At 41.5% G+C, this 27,635-nt stretch overlaps 1 protein-coding gene across 2 annotated transcripts in view; it reads left to right on the plus strand.

The window, feature by feature from the left end:
• Positions 1 to 27,635, plus strand: part of CTNNA1 (catenin alpha 1) — a 203,094-nt gene that overhangs the window by 157,610 nt on the left and 17,849 nt on the right. For both annotated transcript variants that reach the window (XM_073356004.1, XM_073356005.1), the window contains 4 exons: positions 11,067 to 11,223; positions 19,619 to 19,819; positions 22,833 to 22,984; positions 26,471 to 26,581. In XM_073356004.1, coding sequence (XP_073212105.1) covers positions 11,067 to 11,223; positions 19,619 to 19,819; positions 22,833 to 22,984; positions 26,471 to 26,581 — 621 coding nt within the window. The remainder of the gene's footprint in view (positions 1 to 11,066; positions 11,224 to 19,618; positions 19,820 to 22,832; positions 22,985 to 26,470; positions 26,582 to 27,635) is intronic.

A 27,635-nucleotide genomic window follows, 5' to 3' on the forward strand; every position in this document is an offset into this window, starting at 1 on the left:
GACATTGTTGTACGGCTCTTGAAAGGAAGTAGAGTTTTGGAGATACTTTGCAATGTTGTGATGTGATGCTGTTATTTAACGGCTGGACATTGACTGCTCTCACTTCACTTATGTTTGGAAAGAGGCTTGAATAGACCCAAGTAAAGCTCAGTTGCAGACTGTTATCTGAATGTTAGTGATATAGATTTAAATGTTATAAAACTAATATCTGGCTAAATTTCACTCCAGGTGGTGTCAGTTTTTGACAGCAAAGAGCCTGCTGGAGAAAGCCCCCTGCCAGAAAATTCACTAGGAACAGAAAACACTTGTGATCTCTCCTCTGCTGAGGGTCATAGGTGACTGGCTTAACCCAAAAGTTGGGGGTAGTGGGAGCTGACTCAACACATCTCCGTATGGCCTCTGCAGGAGGGAGCCCTGGTGGTACTAGGGAGCCCTGGTGGTATTAAAACTTCCCTATCTCTGAAGAAACCCTGAAAGGACAGGACGCAACATCACCTGCCCTTCCGTGGGGTCAATGCCAGCCCTGTATTAGTGCAAACGGGCCTCCTGGCCTACCTTGTGCCTCCCTGCACAGAGTTGTGTGAATCAGGCCTATTAAACAGATTTTAGCTAATTCCTGGGTAGAGTGACACTTTTTAAAAATAAATTTGGCCTTTTATCATATTAACATCTTGTTTTTAATAACTCTGTTTCACATCCTTACATTCATATTTTTGAAATGCTTGAAAAGCAACTAATTGCTTATAGATACCTGATGAAACAGATGGTAACATATGCTGATCACACCTACTGACACAGCATATAAAGGATATTAGTGTGAAAAATCCCATGCAGAGACTGGCAAATCCTAAACAAAGCTTTAAAATTTTAATGGTTTTAAAAAAGAAATCACGCACCCTGCTGCAGGTTTTTCAGCTGCCACTGTGCACATGGTTATATCTCCAGCCCACTTGTTGTCCTGTTTGGGGAAGGAGGCTTCCTCCCTCTTTTATGCCAAAGACTTTGTTACCCAAGCAGTACCTGCTCCTTTCTCCACCCATTTGAAAGGTTAGTGCATCTCCTCTAAATGCAGCAGCCAAATACCTGACCTAACCCTTCCAATGCCTAATTCAGGAGTCTTGAAGTATTCTAATGGCACTTCTGTCAAAACAGAGAATCTGAAGTAAAAGCTAAATACGAAAATAAATGTACCTAGACAGTACAGAAACTGATGATGTAGCATTTGATTAATTCAGGTTCTTTTACTCAGTAGCTCCTTGAAATTTGTTATAGGAAATGAGATTGAGTCACATATCTAGATACATGAAGACTTTTAGTATCCAAATAGAAGCAACTATAATTGCAACCATAGTAAAATAAGATAAATATAGCAGAATGGCCTTCTGCATTGTGCATATCACAACTTGATGGAAACCATCAGGTGTGAGGATGGAAAGAATTGGCAGAAGCACGGTAAGTGGGATTGACACTGTCATCCTAATTTCCCAGCTAAGGGGTTGGTCTGACAATTTTTTACAACCATTTTACTTCAAGCCCCCACACATCTGGGACCATATTTGATTGGGTTTCAGCCTCCAGCCCACATCTGTTACACTGGGGAACAGTAATGAAGGTCTTGTCTGGTCGTGGAAGTTATTTACATCAGTATATTTCAAAACATAAATCTGGTTTCACTTCATGATTATGTGTGCCAAAAAGCCCCTAAAATCTGTTAATTTAAGATCAGTTTGTTATATTGTATTTTCTCACAAGATACATATTGCTAAATCTTTTAGCCCTAGGTCAAACACTTAGGTCTGGTCCACACGAGAAAATTAGATCGGTTAAATCACCTCAGTCAGAGATGTGAAAAATCTACAACCCTGAGCTGCATAGTTAAACTAACCCGAGTCCCCGTGTAGACAGCACTAGGTCAATGGAAGCATTCATCTGTTGACCTAGCTACCGCCTCTTGGGCAGGTAGATTACCTACACTACCAGTGTCTACACTGAAGTTCTACAGCGATGCAGCTGTGCCGCTGTAGCGTTTTAAGTGTAGACAAGCGCCAAGGCTAACTAGTCAGGTCTTATGCTAACTGCTGGGCCCTGTTAGGCCTCAAGCTTATTGAAAGCCTATTTTCAATTTTATTTTACATCTTCTGTTCCTGTGCATTGTAGCTTTAATTGTTTTTATGATCATTTCCTTAAGCACCTTAGCGTTTCCTAACATATAGCTTATAGTTTGATCCCAGGTCCGAACCTCTCAAGATCTGGTCAGGGGTCAATAGGCAGACTCTCTTTAGAAGGGAACCAGTAGGAGACAAATGGGATGAAGTCAAGAAGACAGCACAAGAATCCTGAGCAGCCATTTTGCTATTCTGGGCCTAGAAGAGAGGGTGGGAAAGGAGGGGCTGAAAAGCAAGGTGGCAAGTAGCAGTAAGTGTTACTGTTGTAGACTGTTTTATAGTGGACAGAACTTGCTCTATAGACTGTAGTGTGAGAACAGCTGCTAGTTAAAAACAGACTGGTGTGCTTCAGAGGTTTTGTTTATCTTCATTGTTCTAATTCAGTGAAATGCAAAGTGGGAACAGCACAAATATTGAAAAATAAATAAGTCTATTTAAAAGTTCTTCCAGTTCTTATACTAACTGGGACACACACAAATTTAAGGGCTTGTTTATTTACTGGTGTAGTTATGTCAGAACAACACCCCCTGTGGATATGCCTTTTAAAGAAGTATAATCTAAATCAGAAAAAGGCACTTTCTAATTATAAAGTAAGTATATCTTCATGGGAAATTATAGCAGTAAATTTCTTTTTTATGTAGACAAGCCCTAAGCGTCCTTTTAACTGCTATAACATTACCAGAGTAAACGTTCTAGTGTGACCGGGAAGATACTGACTACTCTAAGCCCATTGGGACAAGTAATGAATTACAGTTGAAAGCAATTAATTTTTTTGCTCACAACTTTAATTTTTCAACTGATCACTGCCAGCACATCTAGAAAAGACAAAACCTCTCATTGTTTCTTACATTTGGCTTCCAGGTGAGGTGCTTCAGTTTCAGTGCCCCAACTCATAGTCCTAGTGAAGTACACTGAAGGTTGGCACATGATTCCAACACTGGAGTTGGATGTAAATGGAGATGACTTAATTGTCATTAATATGCACATCTGTTGCACCAGTTAAGCGTGCCTTTGTGGAAGGGGGGAGGGGTTCTGGCGGCGGAATGGTAGATGGCTTTGTCCACATTTAGAGCATGCAGTGTTTTAAATTTTGAACACTTTTTCCACCCCTAAGTAAACCACCTACATTTTTCTGTAAAGCAGAGATTTTAACGCTGAAGTTACGCTTTTACAGGTGTTAAAAGCACCTGAGAAGGAGGGCTAAGCTGTTCTTGCTTTGCACGTTTTTTTTCCCGAAGTAAACATGTTGACCATTGGCTGTCACCCAAGCCTATTTTTTCTCTTTTGACTTGAGCTGAACACTTTACTTTTTCAGCCACTTGGATTGCAAAGCAGGAAAGTCGCTTCTCCATTTCCTGTCAAGCAGCAGTAAAAATAAATAGGGAGTGAGGATGTAATGCAATTCCCAAGTTTATTACAGCTTTTTTGAATTAGACACTTCCACTAACCTGTACACTTGGCTCTGATCCTTTTCCCTGAAGAAACAGGCGGCTGTCTCTCTGCTAGCCCTGGGAGGAGTCCTCCTGCAGGAGTGATGACTGACCGCTTCTGAGCTCTTATTGCTGCAGTCCCCAAATACTAACATAACTAGCTTTTTCTTCCCCCCCAAATTCCATTCCATCCTTATTTTTTCTCCCCCACGATCTTTCAGTCCACTTCTACTGATTTTCTTCCTCTTATACTGTATCTCCAGCTTCCAGCAGCCAACTTGGCTCAGAGCCACAAAAAAGCTGTACTCCTTGAGCTGGACTCCAGCAGCAGTGAAACAGACTGTGCAAGGAGAGGTGTATGTGCAAAAAGGTGAAGTGCATCACATAGGTTATACTAAAAAGAAGAATGCTGATCACTGCTTCTCCAACAGCTGCTCAGCCCAGTGCACTGTTCCCTAACACATCCTCCAATTCCCTTGGTCAGCAAACAGTTATGACCTGCTGGTTAGCCTGCTCTTCGAGCCCTCCAAAATAAATCTACAGTTTTTGTCCCATGTGACAGATGGTTCCTCTGTGTGCCCATTTTCTTCTCCTTTGAAGTGGGTGGCTGATGGCAGATTCATTTGATTTCTTTGACTGACTGTTCTGTAGGTGTGTCTGCGTTCTAAAAATGCAAATGCACATGCTTGAAAAGGGACTGTCGATACAGCCACAATCCATCCAGAAAATGTATATAGTTAAAGAAGAAGCCATGAGAGGTATTCTGCTTAGACCACAAACTGTATGTACAGAGTTAAAGGCCTGATAGCGCAGATGGAATTTGGGCATACTACTCCAGGTTGGTAGCCACCTTGTGGATGGAGATGGAATGTGCCTCAGTAAAAGACAATTGTGAAGCTACTACCGGGCCCTGCACTAATCTTTGCCAGACCTTACAAGCTGGATTTCAGAGTTTCAGCTGAGAAAGTCTTTGGCACAGAGCTTCTTCCTGGTGAGGTTTCCCCTTTAAACTTCACACTGATCCTATAGTCAGCCTTTGAGATTTCTTTGTTTTTTCTTTCATTTCTGTCTTGCTGCTGGCTACTTCCCAAGTATAAGGGTTCATAGCCATACCTGCTTGTTGGAAAGATAATCTTACCTCTCAACTTTTAATGAAGCACTTTCACTGACTTAGCTCTCCCTTTTTATGGGGGATATGTGGAAAACCAAAATCACTTTTCTTCCTGGAAGACTCACTGCCTTTTCTGAAGGGTTTTTATATAGTTCATTTTTTGTGTTCAATTTTATCAGCATTAGTATGTTAAAAATTGTAGGTTTTGAGAAAATGCTTTATCAAGGAGACTATAGGGCCTGCTTTTATACCTGTAATCACCTCCATCATTGCAGGGAAAGGTAGCTGATCAGGGTGCAAGGTTGGGTAGCTATACTTTATTCTAAGAAAAAATACCAAGACAGTTTCCTTTTTCAGAGCATACATTGTGCAGATACAAGCAGCATGTGTGTCACTGGCATTAATGTTACCTGGTTTTAATACTCCCTGAAGCATGTTTTCATGCTTGCAATTGCAAAGGGAACTAGGAGAAGGATAAATTCAGGATTCTAAGGCTCTACGTTACCAGCCTCTGTTTTGGTAGTCATGGTTACTAGCAAAATACAGGGCTGAGAGAACTTCTGGAGGGTTGCCCCTTTTATCCTTCCCTTCTAGGGTTCTTATTACTGAGATTCATGTCCGGAGAGTTGTGGATGTCTAGATCCTGCTCTTTTGACTGACAGGCTGATAATGCATTAAATAAACCAGGCCGGGGGGAACAGGTCCAGCAGTTCCTGTACCAGACCGTGAGTATAGAGTCTTGGAGAGAGAGGTTCGGCTTCCATCTTCTCTGCCAGGATGAAACACAACTGACATTAGCCTTGACTGAATAACAGGATCCTAAACATAAGACATACTGCCCTTGCATCTTCCTATTGCACATCCAGTGCAACACTGGCTACGATGAACCTCTGATTTAGTTCATACCGTAATAGTCGTAGGGTGATGAATTACAACTTATTCCTTTTAAAAACAATTGCTGAACATTTGTGAGATTTAAAAAAAAAAAAAAAAAAAGTTGGGAACCCAAATATCTTTGAAATCCATTTTCTTAGGCAATAGGAAGCTTCACTCAGAAACTTTCAAAACTCAAGAAAGAGCCATGTTCATAACAGGTTAGTAAATTAGTGTATTCAGTACACTCAAGTGTAAATTTGTCTTCATTACTTTCCTGGGGTGGAGGGAAAGTAAAACTTGTGCTTGTGAAAGCTTGTGACTGAGCACACCAGACAGAGTGCAGTCCCTTCAGTGCCATTTTTCAGCCCTTCATCTCTGTTAGGCAGCTTGCCACTCATGCTAAATTGTCATTATTTGTTTACATTACAGAACCTATCAAGCTCATTTTCACTTGTAACTTAAATCAGGATTTCAGCCCAAATCTTCAGGGCTGAAAAAGTAACATAACATACTAGTCTCCATAGCGCAATATAACTTCTCTGCATTTTTCCCCCCAATCGTTGCTAATTTCCGAGATCCCTTGAGTAAATCAGCCTGCTTCTCCTGTCTGATTCATTCAGTGCCATTATGACATGTTTAACATCATCATCACTCTGTAATTAGTGAGTTATATTTAAAGAATGGGTTGTGACACTTCTGAATGAATCAGATAGGTGGAAAAAATGGATTTTATAAAAGGAGGCGCATCTGTTGCTTACTGTTTTGCTCACAGCTTTGGGAAATAATATATAGCTTTAAAAAGGCACAGTGGAAAAAGGTATAGACCAAACTTAAAGTTAATTTGTTCCAAAGCTTGTGTTTGAAAACAAAAATCAGTATTGTTTATTATCATGGCTGTAGGAGTTTAGGCCAGAAGGGACCAGTAGATCGTCTAGTCTGACCTTTTGGATATCACAGGACACCAACACCACCCAGCAGCCAAACACTAAACCCAACAACTGAAATGAAACCAAAATATTAAAGCCTTCAGGAGACTAGACTCTTCTGTGCCTCAGACAGAAAATAGGAGGGACCAAGGTGCGTCAGTGTTCGAGGTTCCTGCAATGGCAGGAAAATGATTAAATGAGACACCCAGATAATCCTGGCAAGTGACCCACATCCACAGGCTGCCGAGGAAGGCAAAAAAAACAAACAAACCCAAGGTCACTGCCAATCAGACCTGGGGGAAAAATCCTTCCTGACCTCACATATGGCGATCAGTTGGACCCTGAGTATGTGAGCAAGAACCAGCCAGCCAAGCACCGAATGAATGTGCTCGATGCCACTTCAGAGTCCTGGCCCTTGCCACGCAATGTTTCTTCTCCAGTTGTGGCCATCCCTGATTCTTCACAGGAAGGAGATTTAAATAAAACGAAACACTGCCAAAATACATTGGGTGGGGGTGAGGGATATCCCTTCCTGACTCCTGCCAGTGGCTGGCTGAAAGCCTAAAGCATGAGCTTTAGGAACACAGACATAAATTGGAAGTGAGCCCCAGGATTGTTGAACCCTTCCTCCAACCATCACAGGCAACCTGGTCAGACAATCTCACTCAATTTGTCCAGCGTGCTCTCAAAACCAGTTAAGTTGTTTGCACCCACAGCTCCTATTAGGAGGCTGTTCAAGAATAACACCCTTCTGAAGGTTAGAAACCTCCCAATTTCCAGCCTGAACTTTGTTCATGGACATTTTATATCCATTTGTGCTTGTGCCAACATTGTCGTCTAGCTTAAATAGCTCTTCACCATCCCTAAAATTACCCCCAATACATGTATAGAGAGCAAATATATCCCTTCTCAGCCTTTTTTGCTCAGCCTTTTTTGCTCGTCTAAACAAGCTAAGCTCTTCCAGTCTCCTCTCATAAGACAGCCTCCATTCCACTGATCATCCCAGTAGCTCTTGTCTGCAACTATTCCAGTTTAAATTAGTCTTGAACCTGGGTGACCAGAATTGTACAGAGTATTCCAAATAAGGTCTTACCACTGCCTTGTCCAATGGCATTAATGCTTCTTTATCTGTATTGGAAATGCCTCGCTAATACATTCTAGGATTGTATTTGCCTTTTTCATAGCTGTATCACACTGATGGCTCATAGTCATCCTCTGATCAACCCATACACCCAGGTCTATCTCCTCCTCTGTTGCCTCCAGCTGTACTGCCTCTGCTCCTCCATGGAGCCGCTGCTGGCCACAGCTGCTCAGGACCACAAACCTCCTTATCAGCACAGAGCCATGTAGGGGCTGATGTCAAGGTGTCCCTCCCATCATGCACCCGGGTGGGCAGAGCACACCCTTTGTCCCACACTCCTGCCCCCTGAGAGTGTCCAGGGGAGAGGTCAGGACAAGGTTTGTGGCTGCTAGCCAAAACCTTTTTTAAAAAGACTAAGTATCTGGCTGAAAATAGTTTGTAGGCAAAGATTTCTGTGCGGTGTTTGAAACCCAAACATTAGAGCAATAGGACACTGAAAGTGAAATGAATTAAAGGTAGTAGAATAGATGTTTTTTTTTCCATTGTCTATGCTTAGAGAAATGCAGAAAGTAAAGCACATAAGTAGTTACCAACTACATTAAATTTCTTTACATTCTTTCATTTGTAATCAGCGTTGTCATTATCTGGGTACTCAGGCTACTTGTGGGCTAGTTTTTAAGTGGCTTTAAGCTATTAATGCAGTAGGAATCTGGCAACCTGGAGTTCATTCACAAAACATTATGCGCTAGTTGGGCCTCTGCTGCCGACGCGGGGTCTACAGTTCAAGTATCTTTTCTGACTTCATATGTGCACCTCCCTTCTGGTCTGAATACTGTTTGTCTGCCACCCATGTATGGAATACACATAGGGACCAGCACCTGAAGAAGAAATGGAAGTTCCTTACATCTAATTAAAAGCTTTTAGAGTTGTGTGGTGTCTATCTGTATTCTGCTCCGCCTTCCTCTCTGTTTTGGGTCTTACTGGATTTGCAGTAAGAAGAGGTATTCTTAAATATACAATGTTAGCTACTCTCTAGTCTTATATCTCCGCCCCTGAATAGATCATCATCACTCCCATAACCGCATTGGTCATTGGGGCACCATCATTGATGAGCAATCAACTAATTGTCTCCACCCCTGACGATTGTCTGTCAGAGCTTGGGTCTTCGCGAAGTCCATTCCTGTCCACTATTTTATGTTGTCAGTCTATCTCTTCTTCCATCTACCTCTTATCTTCCCCTGTACTGTCCCATGGAAGAGGATCTTGGATAGGCCAGATCTTGTTACATGGCTGAACCACTTCAGCTTGTGCTTCTTCACGATCATCAGGAAATCTTCATGTGACCCAGCGCATTGGGTGATGATGATGTGGACCTCTTCGTTAGTAACATAGTCAAAGTAGGAGAAGTCCAGGATTTTACGGAAGTATCTCATCTCTACTACCTGTATTTTCCATTCAAGTTCTACTGGAAGGGTCCATGTGTCGCACACATATAGAAAAATAGAGATGACCAATGCATGCAGCAGTTTCAGTTTGGATTGCAGGGAGATGTTCTTATTCCTCCAAATTGGCTTTAGCTTTGCTGCTGTTTGCGCGGTTCTTGCCAGAATTTCTGCCTGTGATTGCCCCCAAATACTTGAACTGTTTCACTCTCTCGAGCTCTTGTCCACTGACAGTGATATGTGAGCTGATCCTGTCACATTTGTTTTGATCAGCTTGGTTTTCTCTACACTGATTTCCACGCTGTATTTTGCGGAGGTTTCATCCATCGTTTCACAAGGTAGGTAAGTTCATCTTCGCTGCCTGCCAGGCCATCAATGTCATCGGCGAACCAAAGATTTGAGATTGTTCGCCCCCACTTCCCCAATGCTGACTGATCTCCTGAATAGATAGACTTAGTAAAAACCTTGTTACTGGGCTAGGAATCTCATATGCCAATTCATTCAGTATTCTGGGATGGAAATTATCTCCTTCCCCCTCACCCACCCCCACTTAGGTGCATTAAGCTAAATTTTTTTCTTTAGTGTCATATGTAGTCATTTCCATTTCTCTTCTTGGCGTCTGGTGGCAATATGGTGGGATAATGTTTCCAGCTAGTGTCCCTAAAATATGGGTAATAAAACTTTGAGACAATGCTGAATCAAGGAAAGGTTCTAAGATCAGTGTTTCTTACTGAAGTTTCAGAGGGTTTTTACTCTTGAAATTGACTGAATAGCTTGTGTAATATGTACTCTATAGTCTCTCTTTATACTCTATATTCAGCAAATTCCAACAGCTTAATTTTTGAAGTCACATTGTTTTTTTTCCTGAATAGATGGAAGTAATTAGAAGGCAGGCTTGAAGAAGCCTCTAGGGGGTTGATTCAAGAAGTGGGAGCAGTTTTGGGAGAGGTAGCAGATAAAACCGCATGAACAAACTTTCTGCCTTTTCATTTTTGGACTATCAAGGTCTTGTACAGTTAATTCCTAGAACAATTAGGCTGCTGTAAGATTTATTGGGTGGATACAGAGTAGATTTTCTTTTAATTCATCAAATTCACAGATAATGTGTAGTTCTAATTCTGGAAAATGTCACCTTTCCTGGCGCATTTCATTCCCTTCGTCAGTGTTCTGGCCAAGGTATTTAGGAAACACTTCAGATGTGTCAAGCACACCCTATCCCATCTAAAATATACCACTTCTGCTGTTACTCCTGAGGGAATTCTGCGCCAATGCGTGCATGCAGAATTCATGTCCCTCCACAGATTTCTTTGCTTCCCCGTCGTTTTCTGCAGGAAAGCAAAGTGAAGCTGCAAGCATGGTCACAGGCCCCCTCCTCAATCACAGCAGGCACCTTGTTTCCGGCACCTGGAACAACCAGTGGAGAGATTAATCACCCCATATGGATGGGGCTGGGGATGCCCAGAGGCAAGGCATGCGGGGTCATGTGCCACTGCTTGTCCCCCCCCCACTCCCTATTCCCGTGAGCACAGCTCACTGACTCTGCCTGGGTCCTGGTGCCAGTCATCTTCCCCATTGTGCTGGATGCCCTGTTTTCTGTACAATAGTGAGCGCCCGGGCGTCCCCACTGTAGCAGCTGGGGCTCTCCTGTTTAGCAGACCCACTGGACCCCAAGTCCACTGAGCCCCAAACAGCTGCACCTGGACTCCCCAAGCCTTACTACCCCAGCACCTGGACCACCCCACTGAAACCCCATATGACCCCCCACTGAAGGTAACTGGGGCTCACCTGGACCCTCCTGCAGAGTCCCATTGCCCCTGCACCCAGAACCCCCCAATGAGCCCCTGTGCATCCAGATCCCTCACTGAGCTGCCTGCATCCAGATTGCCCCACACCTGGATCCCCCCACTAAGCCTCCACACTTGGATCCTGCTGGGCTGAGCCTGCCTGCTCACACCTGAATGACTGACTGAATGTAACTTACTGATTTAACTGCATGAAATAAGAGTAAATTTTGAACATGTAACACATTTTACAGGTTATCAATGCTGCATTGGCTCTGGCTGCCAAACCACAAAGTAAACTAGCGCAAGAAAACATGGATCTCTTCAAAGAACAATGGGAAAAGCAAGTCCGTGTATTGACAGATGCTGTAGATGACATTACTTCCATCGATGACTTCCTGGCTGTTTCAGGTAACAACAAGGTTTCCTACTTGCAAACTAAACACAAACTAATAGGCGCAGTAAATGGCACTCACATAAGACAACGTTTGTCAAATGAAATTCTTTATCCCATCATGATAAATTGGAATTCTGTTTTGAAAGAGTTCAGTAAATGTATTCCTTATTTACCAGATGTCTCAAATACTTGCTGAGGCATTTGTCTACAATAACGAAACTAAAATCCATAATTCACCAGTGTAGCTCTACCAGCAGTTACAGTATAGACATAATGCAGGCATTTTTAACTCCATGTAAACACCTGAGTCCTGACTACTATAATTTCAACTGTTGCTGCTACCAGTGGAGAATTAGGGACCCAGTTTTCCTTGTACAAACAGACTGAGCATCTCAAATGCTGTGAAAGTACCAGTATTCAAAAGATGTTCATGGAGGTAAGTTATGTAGGAACTATAGGAGAGAACTTGAAGTTCTAATTTAAAAGGGAGTTAACAATAAATATGTTTGAATTCTGACGTCCTATACTTTTAATACCAACTTTGTCTTTGGGATGAGCTCATAGTCGCTTGCAAGGCAGTTGAATACCATGGGGTTCTACATCTTACATCTTCATGGTTGTTACAGTATTGGTAGTTGAAATTGCACAGCAATAGAGGTGCATAGTTCTGGGTAAGTATACTCGTTTTAAGCATAATAAGTAATTGATGGTCTCATGTTTATGGCCTGTTTGGAATATGGCAGTGAATATAAACAAATTGTAAAAATTTTCAGGGCTGTGCAGCATCCTCTTTTATAAGGCCTCCCAGCATGTGTCTGTTGTAAAACGTGCTTGGAAAAGTTCTCAAACTGCAGAAACAGTTGACTATGGCCTACTCCCTCCCACCATCTCACCCCAAGAGAGACACTGGTATTAAACTATAGGAGAAGCAGACTATATTGTTAGCCCACTGAGTTTAATTACTCTGAAAGATTTCAGGGTCTTGTTGCTGGTCTTGGTGAGTCACTAGAAATGTGAAGTACCTTTCTCAGGAGCAGTGACTGTCTGAACAAAGAGAAACAGATGACCTCAAATATGCTCTTAGCACAGAATGTCTTTGAAATACTGGAACTTGAGGGTATTGAGAGCATTCAGCAAATGGACCTTGTATTTGTATTCAATGAATTCTTAAGGAGATAGATTTGATTTGTGCAGGAGGTCAGACTAGATGATCATAATGGTCCCTTCTGACCTAAATATCTATGAATCTATGATTTGCAGCAAAGTGATAAGACTTTAAATTTTATTTTAACTTTGACAAACTTTCCATATAAAAGCAATTTACTTTATCTGTTCACACTTTCCAGCTTACATACTAGCTAACATTTCAAACCATTTTGGATAAATTAGTGATGGGGATGGTTTATTTGGGGTCATTAAATCATTACAAAAAGTCTTTTGGTAATAGACATAAGTTGAATGTAAAAGGACTGTAATACAGTGTATCTAGCAGGGCAGTTAATTGTTCTGCTCAGTGTGAAGCTGGTGCACTAAATAGGAGATTGGCAAGTGTTCATTTCAGTTAGCAAAAGAGTGGAGCACAGAAGCAAGTGGATACTTAACTCACCAATACTCCCAAGTACTTTACTTTATATGAAGACAACTAATTTTGTTGCCACTATGCTATGTTCTTATCCAGCTGGAAAATAACCAACAGCTCAAGATTATCTTGGCTATCAACACCAACCCGTGCCTGGGAACACCCTCTGCATCGGGGTTCCACTGGGCACCTTGCATTTCTGTAACTGTTGTCACAGAGCAATGAAGTCACATCATTCACTTAGTTCACTAAGGTTAATGTCACCATAGAGGCTTTAAGTGGTGTCTGGCATAATTTTTTTCATTGAGGAACTCTGAGGAGTAAACAGTGTAGATTTTGTTCTGATATTGCCGCTTTTTCTAGTGGTTTCACTTCCAAGCTCTCTGTCTCTATTGCTTTAAATATTTGTATTACATTTTATCTTTGCCGGCTTTTCTGTACCTCCTATCTGTTCACTGAATTATCAAATTACTAATGAACACACTTTGCACTCTTACGGCCAAATTCTGCCCTCAACTGAACTTGTGCAACCCCAGTTGTTAGTGAAATAACCTAGTATAAGTGAAGCAGAATTTTGCTCATGGTGCTTCAAGAAGCTCTTGAAATGTGGTACCTGGCCTTGCTAATCTTATATAAGCTTAACTATTGTTCCAGTGCCTCCACTTGAAAAGTGTAGACCACTGCGCCTCTGTAGCGGTTCAGTTGGAGGCACTGTCTATGCCGACAGGAGGGGTAGGTAATCAGTTTCGGTAATCCACGGTAGGTAGTGAGGTCGATGGAAGAATTACAAAGGGATCTCTCAAAACTGCGTGACTGGGCAACAGAATGACTAAAGTTAGAATCATAGAATCATAGAATCATAGAATATCAGGGTTGGAAGGGACCCCAGAAGGTCATCTAGTCCAACCCCCTGCTCAAAGCAGGACCAATTCCCAGTTAAATCATCCCAGCCAGGGCTTTGTCAAGCCTGACCTTAAAAACCTCTAAGGAAGGAGATTCTACCACCTCCCTAGGTAACGCATTCCAGTGTTTCACCACCCTCTTAGTGAAAAAGTTTTTCCTAATATCCAATCTAAACCTCCCCCACTGCAACTTGAGACCATTACTCCTCGTTCTGTCATCTGCTACCATTGAGAACAGTCTAGAGCCATCCTCTTTGGAACCCCCTTTCAGGTAGTTGAAAGCAGCTATCAAATCCCCCCTCATTCTTCTCTTCTGCAGGCTAAACAATCCCAGCTCCCTCAGCCTCTCCTCATAACTCATGTGTTCCAGTCCCCTAATCATTTTTGTTGCCCTTCGCTGGACTCTCTCCAATTTATCCACATCCTTCTTGAAGTGTGGGGCCCAAAACTGGACACAGTACTCCAGATGAGGCCTCACCAATGTCGAATAGAGGGGAACGATCACGTCCCTCGATCTGCTCGCTATGCCCCTACTTATACATCCCAAAATGCCATTGGCCTTCTTGGCAACAAGGGCACACTGCTGACTCATATCCAGCTTCTCGTCCACTGTCACCCCTAGGTCCTTTTCCGCAGAACTGCTGCCTAGCCATTCGGTCCCTAGTCTGTAGCTGTGCATTGGGTTCTTCCGTCCTAAGTGCAGGACCCTGCACTTATCCTTATTGAACCTCATCAGATTCCTTTTGGCCCAATCTTCCAATTGGTCTAGGTCCTTCTGTATCCTATCCCTCCCCTCCAGTGTATCTACCACTCCTCCCAGTTTAGTATCATCCGCAAATTTGCTGAGAGTGCAATCCACACCATCCTCCAGATCATTTATGAAGATATTGAATAAAACCGGCCCCAGGACCGACCCCTGGGGCACTCCACTTGATACCGGCTGCCAACTAGACATGGAGCCATTGATCACTACCCGTTGAGCCCGACAATCTAGCCAGCTTTCTACCCACCTTATAGTGCATTCATCCAGCCCATACTTCCTTAACTTGCTGACAAGAATACTATGGGAGACCGTGTCAAAAGCTTTGCTAAAGTCAAGAAACAATACATCCACTGCTTTCCCTTCATCCACAGAACCAGTTATCTCATCATAAAAGGCGATTAGATTAGTCAGGCATGACCTTCCCTTGGTGAATCCATGCTGGCTGTTCCTGATCACTTTCCTCTCATGCAAGTGCTTCAGGATTGATTCTTTGAGGACCTGCTCCATGATTTTTCCAGGGACTGAGGTGAGGCTGACTGGCCTGTAGTTCCCAGGATCTTCCTTCTTCCCTTTTTTAAAGATTGGCACTACATTAGCCTTTTTCCAGTCATCCGGGACTTCCCCGGTTTGCCACGAGTTTTCAAAGATAATGGCCAGTGGCTCTGCAATCACAGCCGCCAATTCCTTCAGCACTCTCGGATGCAACTCGTCCGGCCCCATGGACTTGTGCACGTCCAGCTTTTCTAAATAGTCCCTAACCGCCTCTATCTCCACAGAGGGCTGGCCATCTCTTCCGCATTTTGTGATGCCCAGCGCAGCAGTCTGGGAGCTGACCTTGTTAGTGAAAACAGAGGCAAAAAAAGCATTGAGTACATTAGCTTTTTCCACATCCTCTGTCACTAGGTTGCCTCCCTCATTCAGTAAGGGGCCCACACATTCCTTGGCTTTCTTCTTGTTGCCAACATACCTGAAGAAACCCTTCTTGTTACTCTTGACATCTCTGGCTAGCTGCAGCTCCAGGTGCGATTTGGCCCTCCTGATAACATTCCTACATGCCCGAGCAATATTTTTATACTCTTCCCTGGTCATATGTCCAACCTTCCACTTCTTGTAAGCTTCTTTTTTATGTTTAAGATCCACTAGGATTTCACCATTAAGCCAAGCTGGTCGCCTGCCATATTTACTATTCTTTCGACTCATCGGGATGGTTTGTCCCTGTAACCTCAACAGGGATTCCTTGAAATACAGCCAGCTCTCCTGGACTCCTTTCCCCTTCAAGTTAGTCCCCCAGGGGATCCTGGCCATCCGTTTCCTGAGGGAGTCGAAGTCTGCTTTCCTGAAGTCCAGGGTCCGTATCCTGCTGCTTACCTTTCTTCCCTGCGTCAGGATCCTGAACTCAACCAACTCATGGTCACTGCCTCCCAGATTCCCATCCATTCAGTGTTGATAAATGCAAAGTAACACACATTGGAAAACATAATCCCACCTATTCATACAAAATAATGAGATTTAAATTAGCTGTTCCACTCAAGAAAGAAATCTTGGAGTCACTGTGAATAGTTCTTTGAAAACATCCACTCAATGTGCAGCGACAGTCAAAAAAGCTAGCAATGTTAGGAACCATTAGGAAGGGGCTAGATAATAAGACAGAAAATATCATAGTGCCAATCTATAAATCTAAGTATGCCCACACCTTGAATACTTTGTGCAGTTCTAATCGTCCCAACTAAAAATAAATTTTATATATATATATATATATATATATAGGGATTGGAAAAAGTACAGAAAGAGAGGCAACAAAAATGATTGGGGGTCTGAAACCACTTCCATAAAAAGTCCAATTGTTCATCTTAGGGGGAGAAAAAGACAACTAAGGGGGAAAGTGATAGAGGTCTATAAAATCATAAAAGGATAGAGGGAGAAAGTAAATAAGGAAGTTTACCCCTTATAACAGAAAAACCAAGGATCACCCAAAGAAATTAATAGGCAGCCGGGTTAAAACAAACAAAAAGCAGTACTACTTCACACAACGCATAGTCACCCTGTGGAACTTGTTGCCAGGAAATATTCTGAACGCTAAATCTATAACTGGATTCAAAAAAAGAACTAGATAAGTTCCTGGAGGATAGGTCCATCAGTGGCTGTTGACCAAGATGGTCAGGGATACAACCCCATTCTCTGGGTGTCCCTAGCCCAAGGGTGGGCAAACTACAGCCCGCAGGACCATCCTGCCCGGCTCCTGGCCAGGGAGGCAGGGCTGCCCAGAGGATTCAGGGGGCCTGGCGCAAAGCAATTTCGGGGGCCCTTTAATTAAGGGCCTTTTTAATTTTTACTCACCTGGCGGCGCTCCAGGTCTTCAGCGATGGGTCCTTCATTCGCTCCAGGTGTGTTCGGCAGCACTGAAGGACCCACCGCCGAAGACCTGGAGTGCCTCTGGGTGAGTAAAAGCACCGCAGTGGGTGGCGCCTTTTTTGTGATCGCTGCCCCTGTTTGGTCCACCTGGCTACGCCACTGGCCCTTCCATAAAAAAAAGTTGTAATACTACAGAATACTATTTTCTCGTGGGGGCCCCTGCTAGTTCGGTGTTTCAGAGCTAGTTATTTTTCTGGCTAGCAGCACAATGTTCAAATGTTAATGCTAGGTAAAAACGGCACAAGTGTACAAAACTGACATCTAACAATATCCAAACATTAGAGCTAAGACTCTCAGATCTGGGTATCCAAATTTTAGGCAGTTTTGAAAATCTCAGCCTAGGCTTTTATAACTTACTCCTGGAGGAATTCTGAGCCACTGTGCATGTCACCCACAGATTTCTTTGCTTCTATGCAGAAAATGACAGGCAAGCAAAGGTAAGCTGTAAGAGTGGTCATATGCCTGCTCCCCAACAGCGGGGGCACCTTGTTTCTGGTTTCCAGAGCAGCCGCAGAGGGGTAAATCACTGCAGAGGGGCTGGGGATGCCCCTGGGTGTAAAGTTGGGGGGGCATTGTGTCCCCAGAGGCGAGGTGTGGGAGGGTACATGTGGCTCCCCGCCACCCCCAAATTTCTGTGAGCGCAGAGCTGCCTCACAGCTCTGTCTCACTGACTCTGCCTGGGTCCTATTGCTAGTTGTCTTTCCAGTGTGTGTGCTGGGCACCCTGTATTCTGTATAATAGTGAGTGCCTGCGATGGGGCAGGGCAAGTGGGGTCGGGGGGAGGAAGAGGGATGGAATAGGGAAGGGGGATGTGGGAGTGATGGCGATTGGGGGGAAGCGGTAACCCAGCATATGGCGGCCCCTTGGCAGCAGCTGGGGCTCCCCCGTTAAGCTGGCCCATCGAACCCCCCCCAACTCGATCCGCCAGAACCTGAACCCCCACTCCCCCAAACCCCAACCAGCTGCACCTGGACCCCACCCCGCCGAGCCTCACTTCCCCCTCATCCAGACTCCCCTGCTGAGCCCCAGCCACCTTTACCTGGACCCCCTGCAGAGCCCCAGTGCATCCAGATCCCTCACTGAGCCATATTCAGCCAGATTGCCCCACGCTTGGATCCTGCTGGGCTGAGCCTGCCTGCCTGCACCTGGTGCAGAGGAGCAGGGCCCCAGGGTGTTTCTGGGGCAGGCCCAGCCCTTGCACTGTGTCATGGGTGCAGCATCACTGCTGAGTCCCTGTCCGGGGGGAGGGAGAGCTCAGGAAGGGCTGTAGGGTGATCTCCCACCTCCATGCAGCCAGTAGCCTGTGCTTCCCATTGCCGCCTTGGAGCCTACACATTTATTGACAAATAAAATTTGCAGCATTTTGCAGAATTTTAATATACTGTATGCAGAATTTTTATTTTTGGGGTACAGAATTCCCTCAGGAGTAGTAACTGCATGTTTCACTATTGTTTTTTATATGAGCATTTTGTAACTTTCTCAATTGATATTTAATCTCAGATTCCTTACTTTAAAAGCAAATACAAAAATCACAAAACTGGAGTACTTCCATTCTCTTATGAATCAGTGAATAATATCTACAGTAGAACTCCAGAGTTACAAACACCTCGGGAATGGAGGCTGTTCGTAATTCTGAACAAAACATTGTGGTGGTTCTTTCAAAAGTTTACAGCTAAACATTAATTTAGTTAACTTAATCTCAAAGTTATATTATGCAGAAGGAAAATGCTGCTTTTAACCACCTTAATTTAAATGAAACCAGCACAGAACCTGTTTCCTTACCTTATCAAATCTTTCTTTAAACTTTCCCTTTAGTTTACGTTTAACACAGTACTGTACTGTATTTGCTCTTTTTTTGGTTTCTGCTGCTGCCTGATTGTGTACTTCTGGTTCCAAATGAGGTGTGTGGTTGACTGATCAGTCCATAACTCTGGTATTCATAACTGAGGTTTTTGTTGAAAGAATGAAGGAGCCTGAAAGCGAGAACTTCCAGATACTGTTCCATTTGATTGTCTAATTTTAAAATAGGATGTGGATTAATCATTTGATGATCTTATGTAGTAAAATTGTGATTTGTATTGTAGACTTGCATAGCAGGATTGTCCAAAGCTAGTAATGTATACTAGAAACACCTCATCCTGTTAAGAGATGTTGATCCTGTTAGAAAATTAAAAGGGTTGGATGAGTCAGAGGCAAGATGGCTCATTATCCCATCTACATACAAGGCAAGTGGAAAGGGTGTGGACTAATGAGGAAGGAATCTCAGAACAGACAAGGCTAGGTAGACATGAGCTGAACTCTCAACTCTTGTGTTGATACAACCAAGCCCTAGGACTGGGATAAATTTGTATTCCACATAGTATGTGGACTAGGATTTTGACAGCCAGTTTGGAGAGGCATCTGCCCATTGATTGCAACAAACTTGATTTAAAATATTGTTAATGCTTCAGAAAGTGTGGTTGGAGCTTATTTTAAAGAGAAGGTATTGAAGCTTCATCTGCTGAAAACTATCAGGGGGTATCCGTGTTAGTCTCTATCCACAAAAACGACGACGAGTTCGGTGGCATCTTAAAGACTAACAGATTTATTTGGGCATAAGCTTTCGTGGGTAAAAAACCACTTCAGATGCAGCTGAAAAACTGTATTTCGGGGGGGGGGTGTACGTACGTACATACATACATACATACACACACACACACACACACACACACACACACACACACACGTCTAAATACTATTTCTTTTGCCACCAGAGAATCATATTTTAGAAGATGTAAACAAATGTGTCATTGCTCTCCAAGAAAAAGATGTTGATGGTTTAGACCGAACAGCTGGTGCAATTCGTGGACGTGCAGCTAGAGTCATTCATGTTGTAACTTCCGAAATGGATAACTATGAACCTGGAGTCTACACAGAAAAGGTGTTGGAAGCAACAAAGTTGTTGTCCAATACAGGTAGGAATATAAACAGTGCTCAATACTGATGTATGGGTTCAAACAGCATACAACTACAATGGTAAATGGGTACAAACATATCCATGCAACTTACAAGAATAAGGTTTCAATTTCATAAAACCTGTGCAGAATTTCTGTTCAAAGTAGGGCTGTCAATTAATCACAGTTAACTCACACGATTAACTCAGAAAAATTAATCACGATTCAAAAAATGTATTGTGATTAATCACACTGTTAAACAATTGAAATTTATTAAATATTTTTGGATGTTTTTCTGCATTTTCAAATATATTGATTTCTATTACAACATAGAATACAAAGTGTACAGTGCTTCCTATATTATTTTTATTACAAATATTTGGACTTTAAAAATGATAAAAGAAATGGTATTTTTCAGTTCACCTCATACAAGTACTGTAGTGCAATCTCTTGATCATGAAAGTGCAACTTACAAATATAGATTTTTTTGGCTATATAACTGCTCTCGAAAACAAAACAATGTAAAACTTTTTAGCACCTACAAGTCCGCTTAGTCCTACTTCTTGTTCAGCCAATTGCTAAGACAAACAAGTTTGCTTACATTTACAGGAGATGCTGCTGCTGCCTGCTTCTTATTTACAGTGTCACCTGAAAGTAAGAACAGGTGTTTACATGGCACTTTTGTAGCCGGGCGTTGCAAGGTATTTATGTGCCAGATATGCTAAATATTTGTATGCCCCTTCATGCTTTGGCCGCCATTCCAGAGGATATGCTTCCATGCTGATGGTGCTCATTAAAAAATAACACTTTAATTAAATTTCTGACTGATCTCCTTGTGGGGAAAACTGTAAGTCTCCTGCTCTGTTTTACCTGCATTCTGCCATATGTTTCATGTTATAGCAGTCTCGGATGATGACCAGCACGTGTTTGTTTTAAGAACACTTTCACAGCAAATTTGACAAAACGCAAAGATACCAATGTGAGATTTCTAAAAATAGCTACAACTCTCGACCCAACGTTTAAAATCAGAAGTGCCTTGCAAAATCCGAGAGGGACAAGGTATGGCACACGCTTTCAGAAGTCTTAGAAGAGCAACACTCAGATACGGAAACTACAGAACCCGAACCACCAAAAAGAAAATCAACCTTCTGCTGGTGACATCTGACTCATGATGATGAAAATGAACATACATCGGGGTCCACTCTGCTTTGGATCATTATCAAGCAGAACCCATCATCAGCATGGACACATGTCCTATGGAATGGTAGTTGAAGATGAAGGATCATACGAATCTTCAGCGCATCTGGCACATAAATATCTTGCAACGTTGGCTACAACAGCGCTATGCAAACGCCTGTTCTCACTTTCAGGTGACATGGTAAACAAGAAGCGGGCAGCATTATCTCCTCCAAATTGTAACCAAGTTTGTTTGTCTGAGCGATTGGCTGAAGTTGGACTGAGTGGACTTTATTTTATTTTTCAATGCAGTTATTTTTTGTACATAATTCCACATTTGGAAGTTCAACTTTCATGATAGAGATTGCACTACAGTACTTGTATGAGGTGAATTGAAAAATACTATTTCTTTTGTTTTTTTACCGTGCAAATATATGTAATCAAGAATATATATAAAGTGAGCACTGTACACTTTGTGTTCTGTGTTGTAATTGAAATCAATATATTTGAAAATGTAGAAAACATCCAAAATGGTATTTCCATTATCGTTTAACAACTTGATTAATCACAATTAATTTTTTTTAATCACTTGACAGCCCCAATTTAAAGTTAATGGAGCTCTGTGAAAGAGGCTGCTGAATCAGGATTTTATTTTGGTTGAATGACTGGCTTAAGTCAATAATGAAGTTACTTAATGATGAACAAATGTCTTATTGATCACTCAATGGCTGAAAATACTTAATCTTTTTTGAAGAGGTCAGGGGATGCAAGTCCCAACCAATGAGCAAAGATTTTAAAGGTGGTCTTATCCATGTTGAATTATGACACAGATCTCCTTACTCTTGTTGCCACTGCAAAGACTCTGTGTCACTTTGGTCAAGTGCTAGCAGTCCTTGGTTACCAGTGACATGTAAAGCTAGATTAAAGGGGCCTGGCTCTGAAAAGGCATAACTGAAGAATTCTTTTTTTAACTCAATCTATACAGAATATCCCAGTGGGCATTAAACTTTGTCTATTCAGTCTTGTTTTCAATTTGGAAGAAATAATTACAAAATTAATATTCTGATTCAGGTGAAGTCCCTTATAAAACTTCTGTTCTCTGTGTGTTAATGGTTGTAAAAAAATATATGCCATGTTTGTACCACTTCTGAATTTGGACTTATGATATGGACTTGCAGGGTCCAGTGACTTGCGTCGCTCCATACTACTTCACAGAATTATGCTCCAGAATTTGAGCTTTTGTGTCTTTAAAATTGCAATCATGAGAGCTTGGAGAAAAAAAAAAAACCCAGACCCCAAAACCAAAGAGAGCACTGAAAAAACAAATGGTAACCAATCCAGTGTTCTATTCCTGAGTCCATGTAGAGCCTGAAACAAAAGCTGTTGAAGGTTATGAATGCCCTTCGTTTCAGTAGAGTATTAAAATGTCATTTTTAGGTTTAGTTTTAAGTTATCTCTTAAATATATCCCTGCTGATCATTTTTAGCAAATACTTCCTTCTTATCCCACAATCCCCAACTGCCTCCCATACCACTTAGGTATAGTACTATAAATCTACTGGTTTTTCCCCCAACATCCTCTGCCATGCAGATATGGAGCATATTTGAAACTAAAAATGTGGTGACATCATAAAGTAAACTGCAATTAATATCAAAAGAAAACCTGAGCTATTAACTGATTGTTAGCTTTTTTGTCTTTAATAACCTCCATTTTTAAAATTAACTGAAGCTGCGGCAGAAATTCTAGTGTCAACTTGAGTACCACAGAACTTACCAGTCTTTCATTCGAGTACATTGGGGCTGGGGGATTAGGGGCACCATGGCCAAATGTGCTTCAGTTGCTTGTTTTCTTAATTCAGTTATGCCCCGTTTTACTGAGCAAGTGGAAGCTGCTGTGGAAGCACTTAGTTCTGACCCTGCTCAGCCAATGGATGAAAACGAATTTATTGATGCTTCACGATTGGTGTATGATGGAATTCGGGATATCAGAAAAGCTGTACTGATGATCAGAGTGAGTGACTTTGTATTTCACTTATTTTTACAGCATTCTACTTTTACTTTACTAAGCATTTATTGAACTTAAGAAAATATATTGTTCCTACACAGAGTGGAGAGTATAAGATTTTTCACTGACAACTTAAGATTATGAATCTGAAAGCTGTTAATCACTTTAAAGAGGACTTCAAAATGTCTGCTGTATGTTTTAATCTTAAAATGCAAACTTCACCAAATAGGTCTGGACATCACTGATAATTAAAGCTGAAGTGCTAAACATCCTTAATAATGCATCTATTCATAATGCAATATTGCCTGCCTTATATATATGCTAAAACTAATGACCCTTGATTTAGACAATAGCAAATTAACTCTTGCTATGGTTTGACTTTATATTTTATTTAAAGAAACCTCCAATTTAATTTCTCAAATCTTAAATAAACTTTACAGAAATTTCATACCAGTTTCTTGAAGATGAGGTTAGGTGATCTGGGTATTGAAACTCACCTTGTTCTCAGGTTCTCTGAGAACCCAGGCGGCATAGATAAATGGGGGCTAGCTTGTAAGAATTTCATTTCCTTTTCTGTGCCTGCAATTTGCAAATGCAGTTAATTAAACTTGGATGTCTCCCTACCTGATAAGGAGACAGTCATCTAAATGGTATTACTTGAAGGTGCAAAAGGGCACCTGCAGTGATTTGAAGGCACAAAAAGGAAGTATCAGGCTTACATGTGGGCTTTTCAGACCTTAATATGAACCAGGGCTTAGTGATAGCAAATGGATTTAAGGTTTTCTATTCCTCTCCCCTTCTTCCCATGCCTCAACAGTGAATGTCTCTCTACCGAAGACAATTTGTGTAAGGTTGGAAATGAGCCTTTCCTGTAGAGGTTTCATATTGTCCACTGGTTCCAAATGTCTTGGTAGGTAAATTTGCAGTACGTAACCCCAGCACATCACTGACTGTAACAACCATCATGATATTCATGTGTTACCTTTGCTTGCTTAAACGAAAACCTAAGGGAGGGCAGAGAAAAAGTGAGAAACTATTGCAGTTTAAGACTCTTTGATATATACCCCCTTTTCCATGGAGCACCGTTATTAGTTGGGATCCCGTTCCCTGGACATGCTACAAATTAATTTTATTCACCCCCTTCTATGAGTCTTGTTGCTCAAAACAAGGAGGTACAGTTGCTAATTATATGCATTCAGCAATCAGCAGAGCTGGCAGTGCCAGGAATCCTGACATTTTCCTGCTGCTCGTCTGTGCTGGGGAGAAGACACGTTTATGATGATAGGATTCCATGGCTATATTGCAATTGCCAGTAGCTAAAGGCAGTTCATTCGGTGGTGACATATCAGTGACCTGAAAAAAGTCAAAACGTTAAAACACTTGATTGTTTGCGTGCTGAAGGGCTTGAGTTGTAGAACTTACTTAGAATAAAATAGAGCCCTCAAAACAGATAACAGAAGGAGCACCATTTTTACAGGCTTTTCTGTTTCAAATTGGAATTCAGAAGCAACCCTGCTCTGAAAAGGAAAGCCAAAATCTTTGTGCATGAGCAGAACCCTTTTTTCTTCTATAAAGGTAAATACTTCCCTTCTAGAGTCCATGTTGCAAGACAAAACTACACATCAGAAACCTCTCATGTATTCACTTGGATTTGTTATCTTTAATTTGGAGTACAGGAAATCACTGAGATTGGTGGGGAGTGGGAACATGGAGAAAAGGTTATGATCTGAAACCATAAAGCTGCACAGCCCTCATTGTCGTGTTAGTGTGCATTATCTCCACCGTTTCAATGGAAGAAGTTCATTAGTTTTGACTGACACTATGGTTCTGTGGTAACAGAATGAAAAGTCAAATGCTAAATGCTGTAGTTGCCTTATACCTCACATTTTCAGTTAATTCCAAGACTAAAATTAACCCACAAAGGAGCTTGTGGGGGGCAAAAATGCCTTCACTCTAATTTCTCCACTGAACTGTTAACCTGTGACAACTGATGCAAGTTTTTTCAGTGCCATTGTTTTAATGTTCTCGTCTTCATCTCAGATTTGCTCCATTTTAGAGTCAAAAGATAACCATGGATTCTTGACCTGGGTTCTGAAAGTCGGGCTGCATTCTTTCTGTCTCAGGCTTTGATAGTAATAGGTTCTGTTAACACATAGTTAACATTAGTGATACCTAAACTAGAAAAGAATCCAGTTAGCTGGGTTCTATCTGAGGCTCTAACAGGAGTAAATAATAAAAAGGTAAGTTAAGAAAGTATTGAGAGATGAGTGAACATACTCGGAGCAGTCCATCTGAGTGATAAGTCTTTTGTACATAGTCCTTCAGATAATAAAATACATTTAATATTGCATCAGTATTCAGTTGTATCTCCAGGTGTTTTTGTAACCAAAAACAGTACAAACACACAAGAATATTTCCCCATTTGCTTAGAGAATAGTACCTTACATGCCTTTATTCTGACACACTAAGGTAGTAGTTCACATGCGTTCTCACATTCGTATGTGGAAATGAAGCAATCTCTTACTTAAAGTGAGGGCTGGGAAGGACACCAGGTTCAGTACGAGCTTACTTGACCAGCCTGCATTTTTGGCTAACACAACCATCCATAATCTTCCTTTGTATTGCAAGATGCCTGTATTGGAAAACACATTATAAAAATTAAATTGTAGTAAAGGAGCGGGTAAGAACTACTTACATCTTTAAACCTGTTCACAGCAAATATTGCACTCTTCAGTCAAGTTCCTTCTTACTACAGCCCTGCAAACTTGTCATAAAAATGTGGCAGCCTAGGTAAAGATGTAGTATTTTAATATAAGCAGATGTTTAAAATTTTGCTGCCGTTTCAGCTGTATACTGACAGCAGCAAAAATAAACCCCAAATGGGAATTAGGTCAGCTGAGCTTAGCCTATAACATAAAAATTGACCCTATTAACTGCAAATTTTAAGTTTTGCCAGGAGGATGGTAAGAATAAATTTTGGTTTACTGTAGCTACTGTTAACCCTGTTAAGCTTTGATTTTTAATTGTCCTAAACAGTAGAACAGCTGCTATTCTGAAATAGGCTTTAAAAGATGATTTTGGGACTTGAGTTTTGATGTGGGCTCTCTGAATAAAACAATTAAGTACAAGGTATACCTTATGTAATTTGGATTCCGTGTAACTGTCTTTTCATATAGTCCAAATCTTGAATACACTCCTTTAACCTTATTCGATGTTTAGCACACATTTTAGGGCCCTCTGCAATTACTTAACTGTAAACTTCAGGTTCGAGCAGTCAGACATATAGTCATATGAATAACATAAACTGGAGAGAATTCTGACTTACTCTCAGTTGAAAGCCTAAATAATGCACTGTAGTTATTCTGTGTCCTCCTCCTACCCCCGATGTTAAACAGCTGACCAGAAGGTATTTTTTATAGGTTGTGGAAAGATTGATTCACTTCTGTTGATCTGAATGACTTGTGATGAATTATACTTTTTTCTTCTCTTTAGACTCCTGAAGAGTTGGATGACTCTGATTTTGAGACTGAAGACTTTGATGTCAGAAGCAGAACAAGTGTTCAAACAGAAGACGATCAGCTCATTGCTGGGCAAAGTGCAAGAGTAAGGAAAATATTTTAAACATTACATATTCTACAAGAAACAGTTTAACTTGTTCTGAAAATCCAATGTTTAAATCTGTCACTTAAGAAGCCTGGTTCTATTTCTCTCTTGAAAATGCTAGGTCAGAAAACTGACATTAATCTCCATTTCCACTGCCTCAAGAGGCAGCTAAGAGAGACATTACATTTTAAAAACATCAGTGTCTGCTTTGTTTTGGGTATTCTGAAAGACCAGAATCCTCTCGATATAGATAAACTATTGTAGACTTTCACATCACAGATCTGAAATAGTTGCTCCCCTTTTTTAGGCATGTGAATTTTTGGCTGGTAAACAAGTCTATCTGTGGCAAATTGATGTGTTCTTTTTCCTGGTTGTTGGAACTGCAGACTAGAAATAGATACTGCCACAAGCTTAGCCATTTTCTACAAAAAGCCTTTTAGAAAGTCCACTGAACTTTTAAGAAAGGGTCTGCTGAAAGACAGCAGCCTCAAAAAATTATTCAAGCCAACTTCCTTTCCTATGACCGTTAAAAATGAAAGCACCAATGTACAATATTGAATAATTTAATGACTGAAAAACTAGAAATGGTATATTAAAGTAATACAGCCTTTACTGTTGCACCTTAGGTCAATAGTGTTTTATGCTCTTGGGATGATGCCACAAAAGATTTCTGGTGTTCAACACTTTTTTTAAGTCACCTAAAGCCATACAAGAGCAGTTGGTCCTTATTTATCAAATTTTTAGCACGCTTGGCTTTGGAGTCACTTGCAGGGAGTGTGTTCTTTCCCTGTAAACATTTTCTCCACTTTCCCTCTCCAACTCACTCCAAACTAAAAAAAGTTGTCAGGTATGTAGTGTACTTGGGGCACAGCCTGATATCAGGTGTCTGTCATTGTTTGAATTCCTTTTCTCCTGCTATTATAATGGAATTCCTGCTACCCAGCTCTATGGTGTTCCTACTTTTCCTGTAAGAAGGGTAGATTTGAGTTGCTATATTACATGTTGGGGGTAAACGTAACCTAATAAATCACTTCAGCTATCTGTTGTAATCTTG

The sequence above is a fragment of the Lepidochelys kempii genome, chromosome 8 (assembly GCF_965140265.1).
Source record: "Lepidochelys kempii isolate rLepKem1 chromosome 8, rLepKem1.hap2, whole genome shotgun sequence".
Classification (NCBI taxonomy): domain Eukaryota; kingdom Metazoa; phylum Chordata; order Testudines; family Cheloniidae; genus Lepidochelys; species Lepidochelys kempii.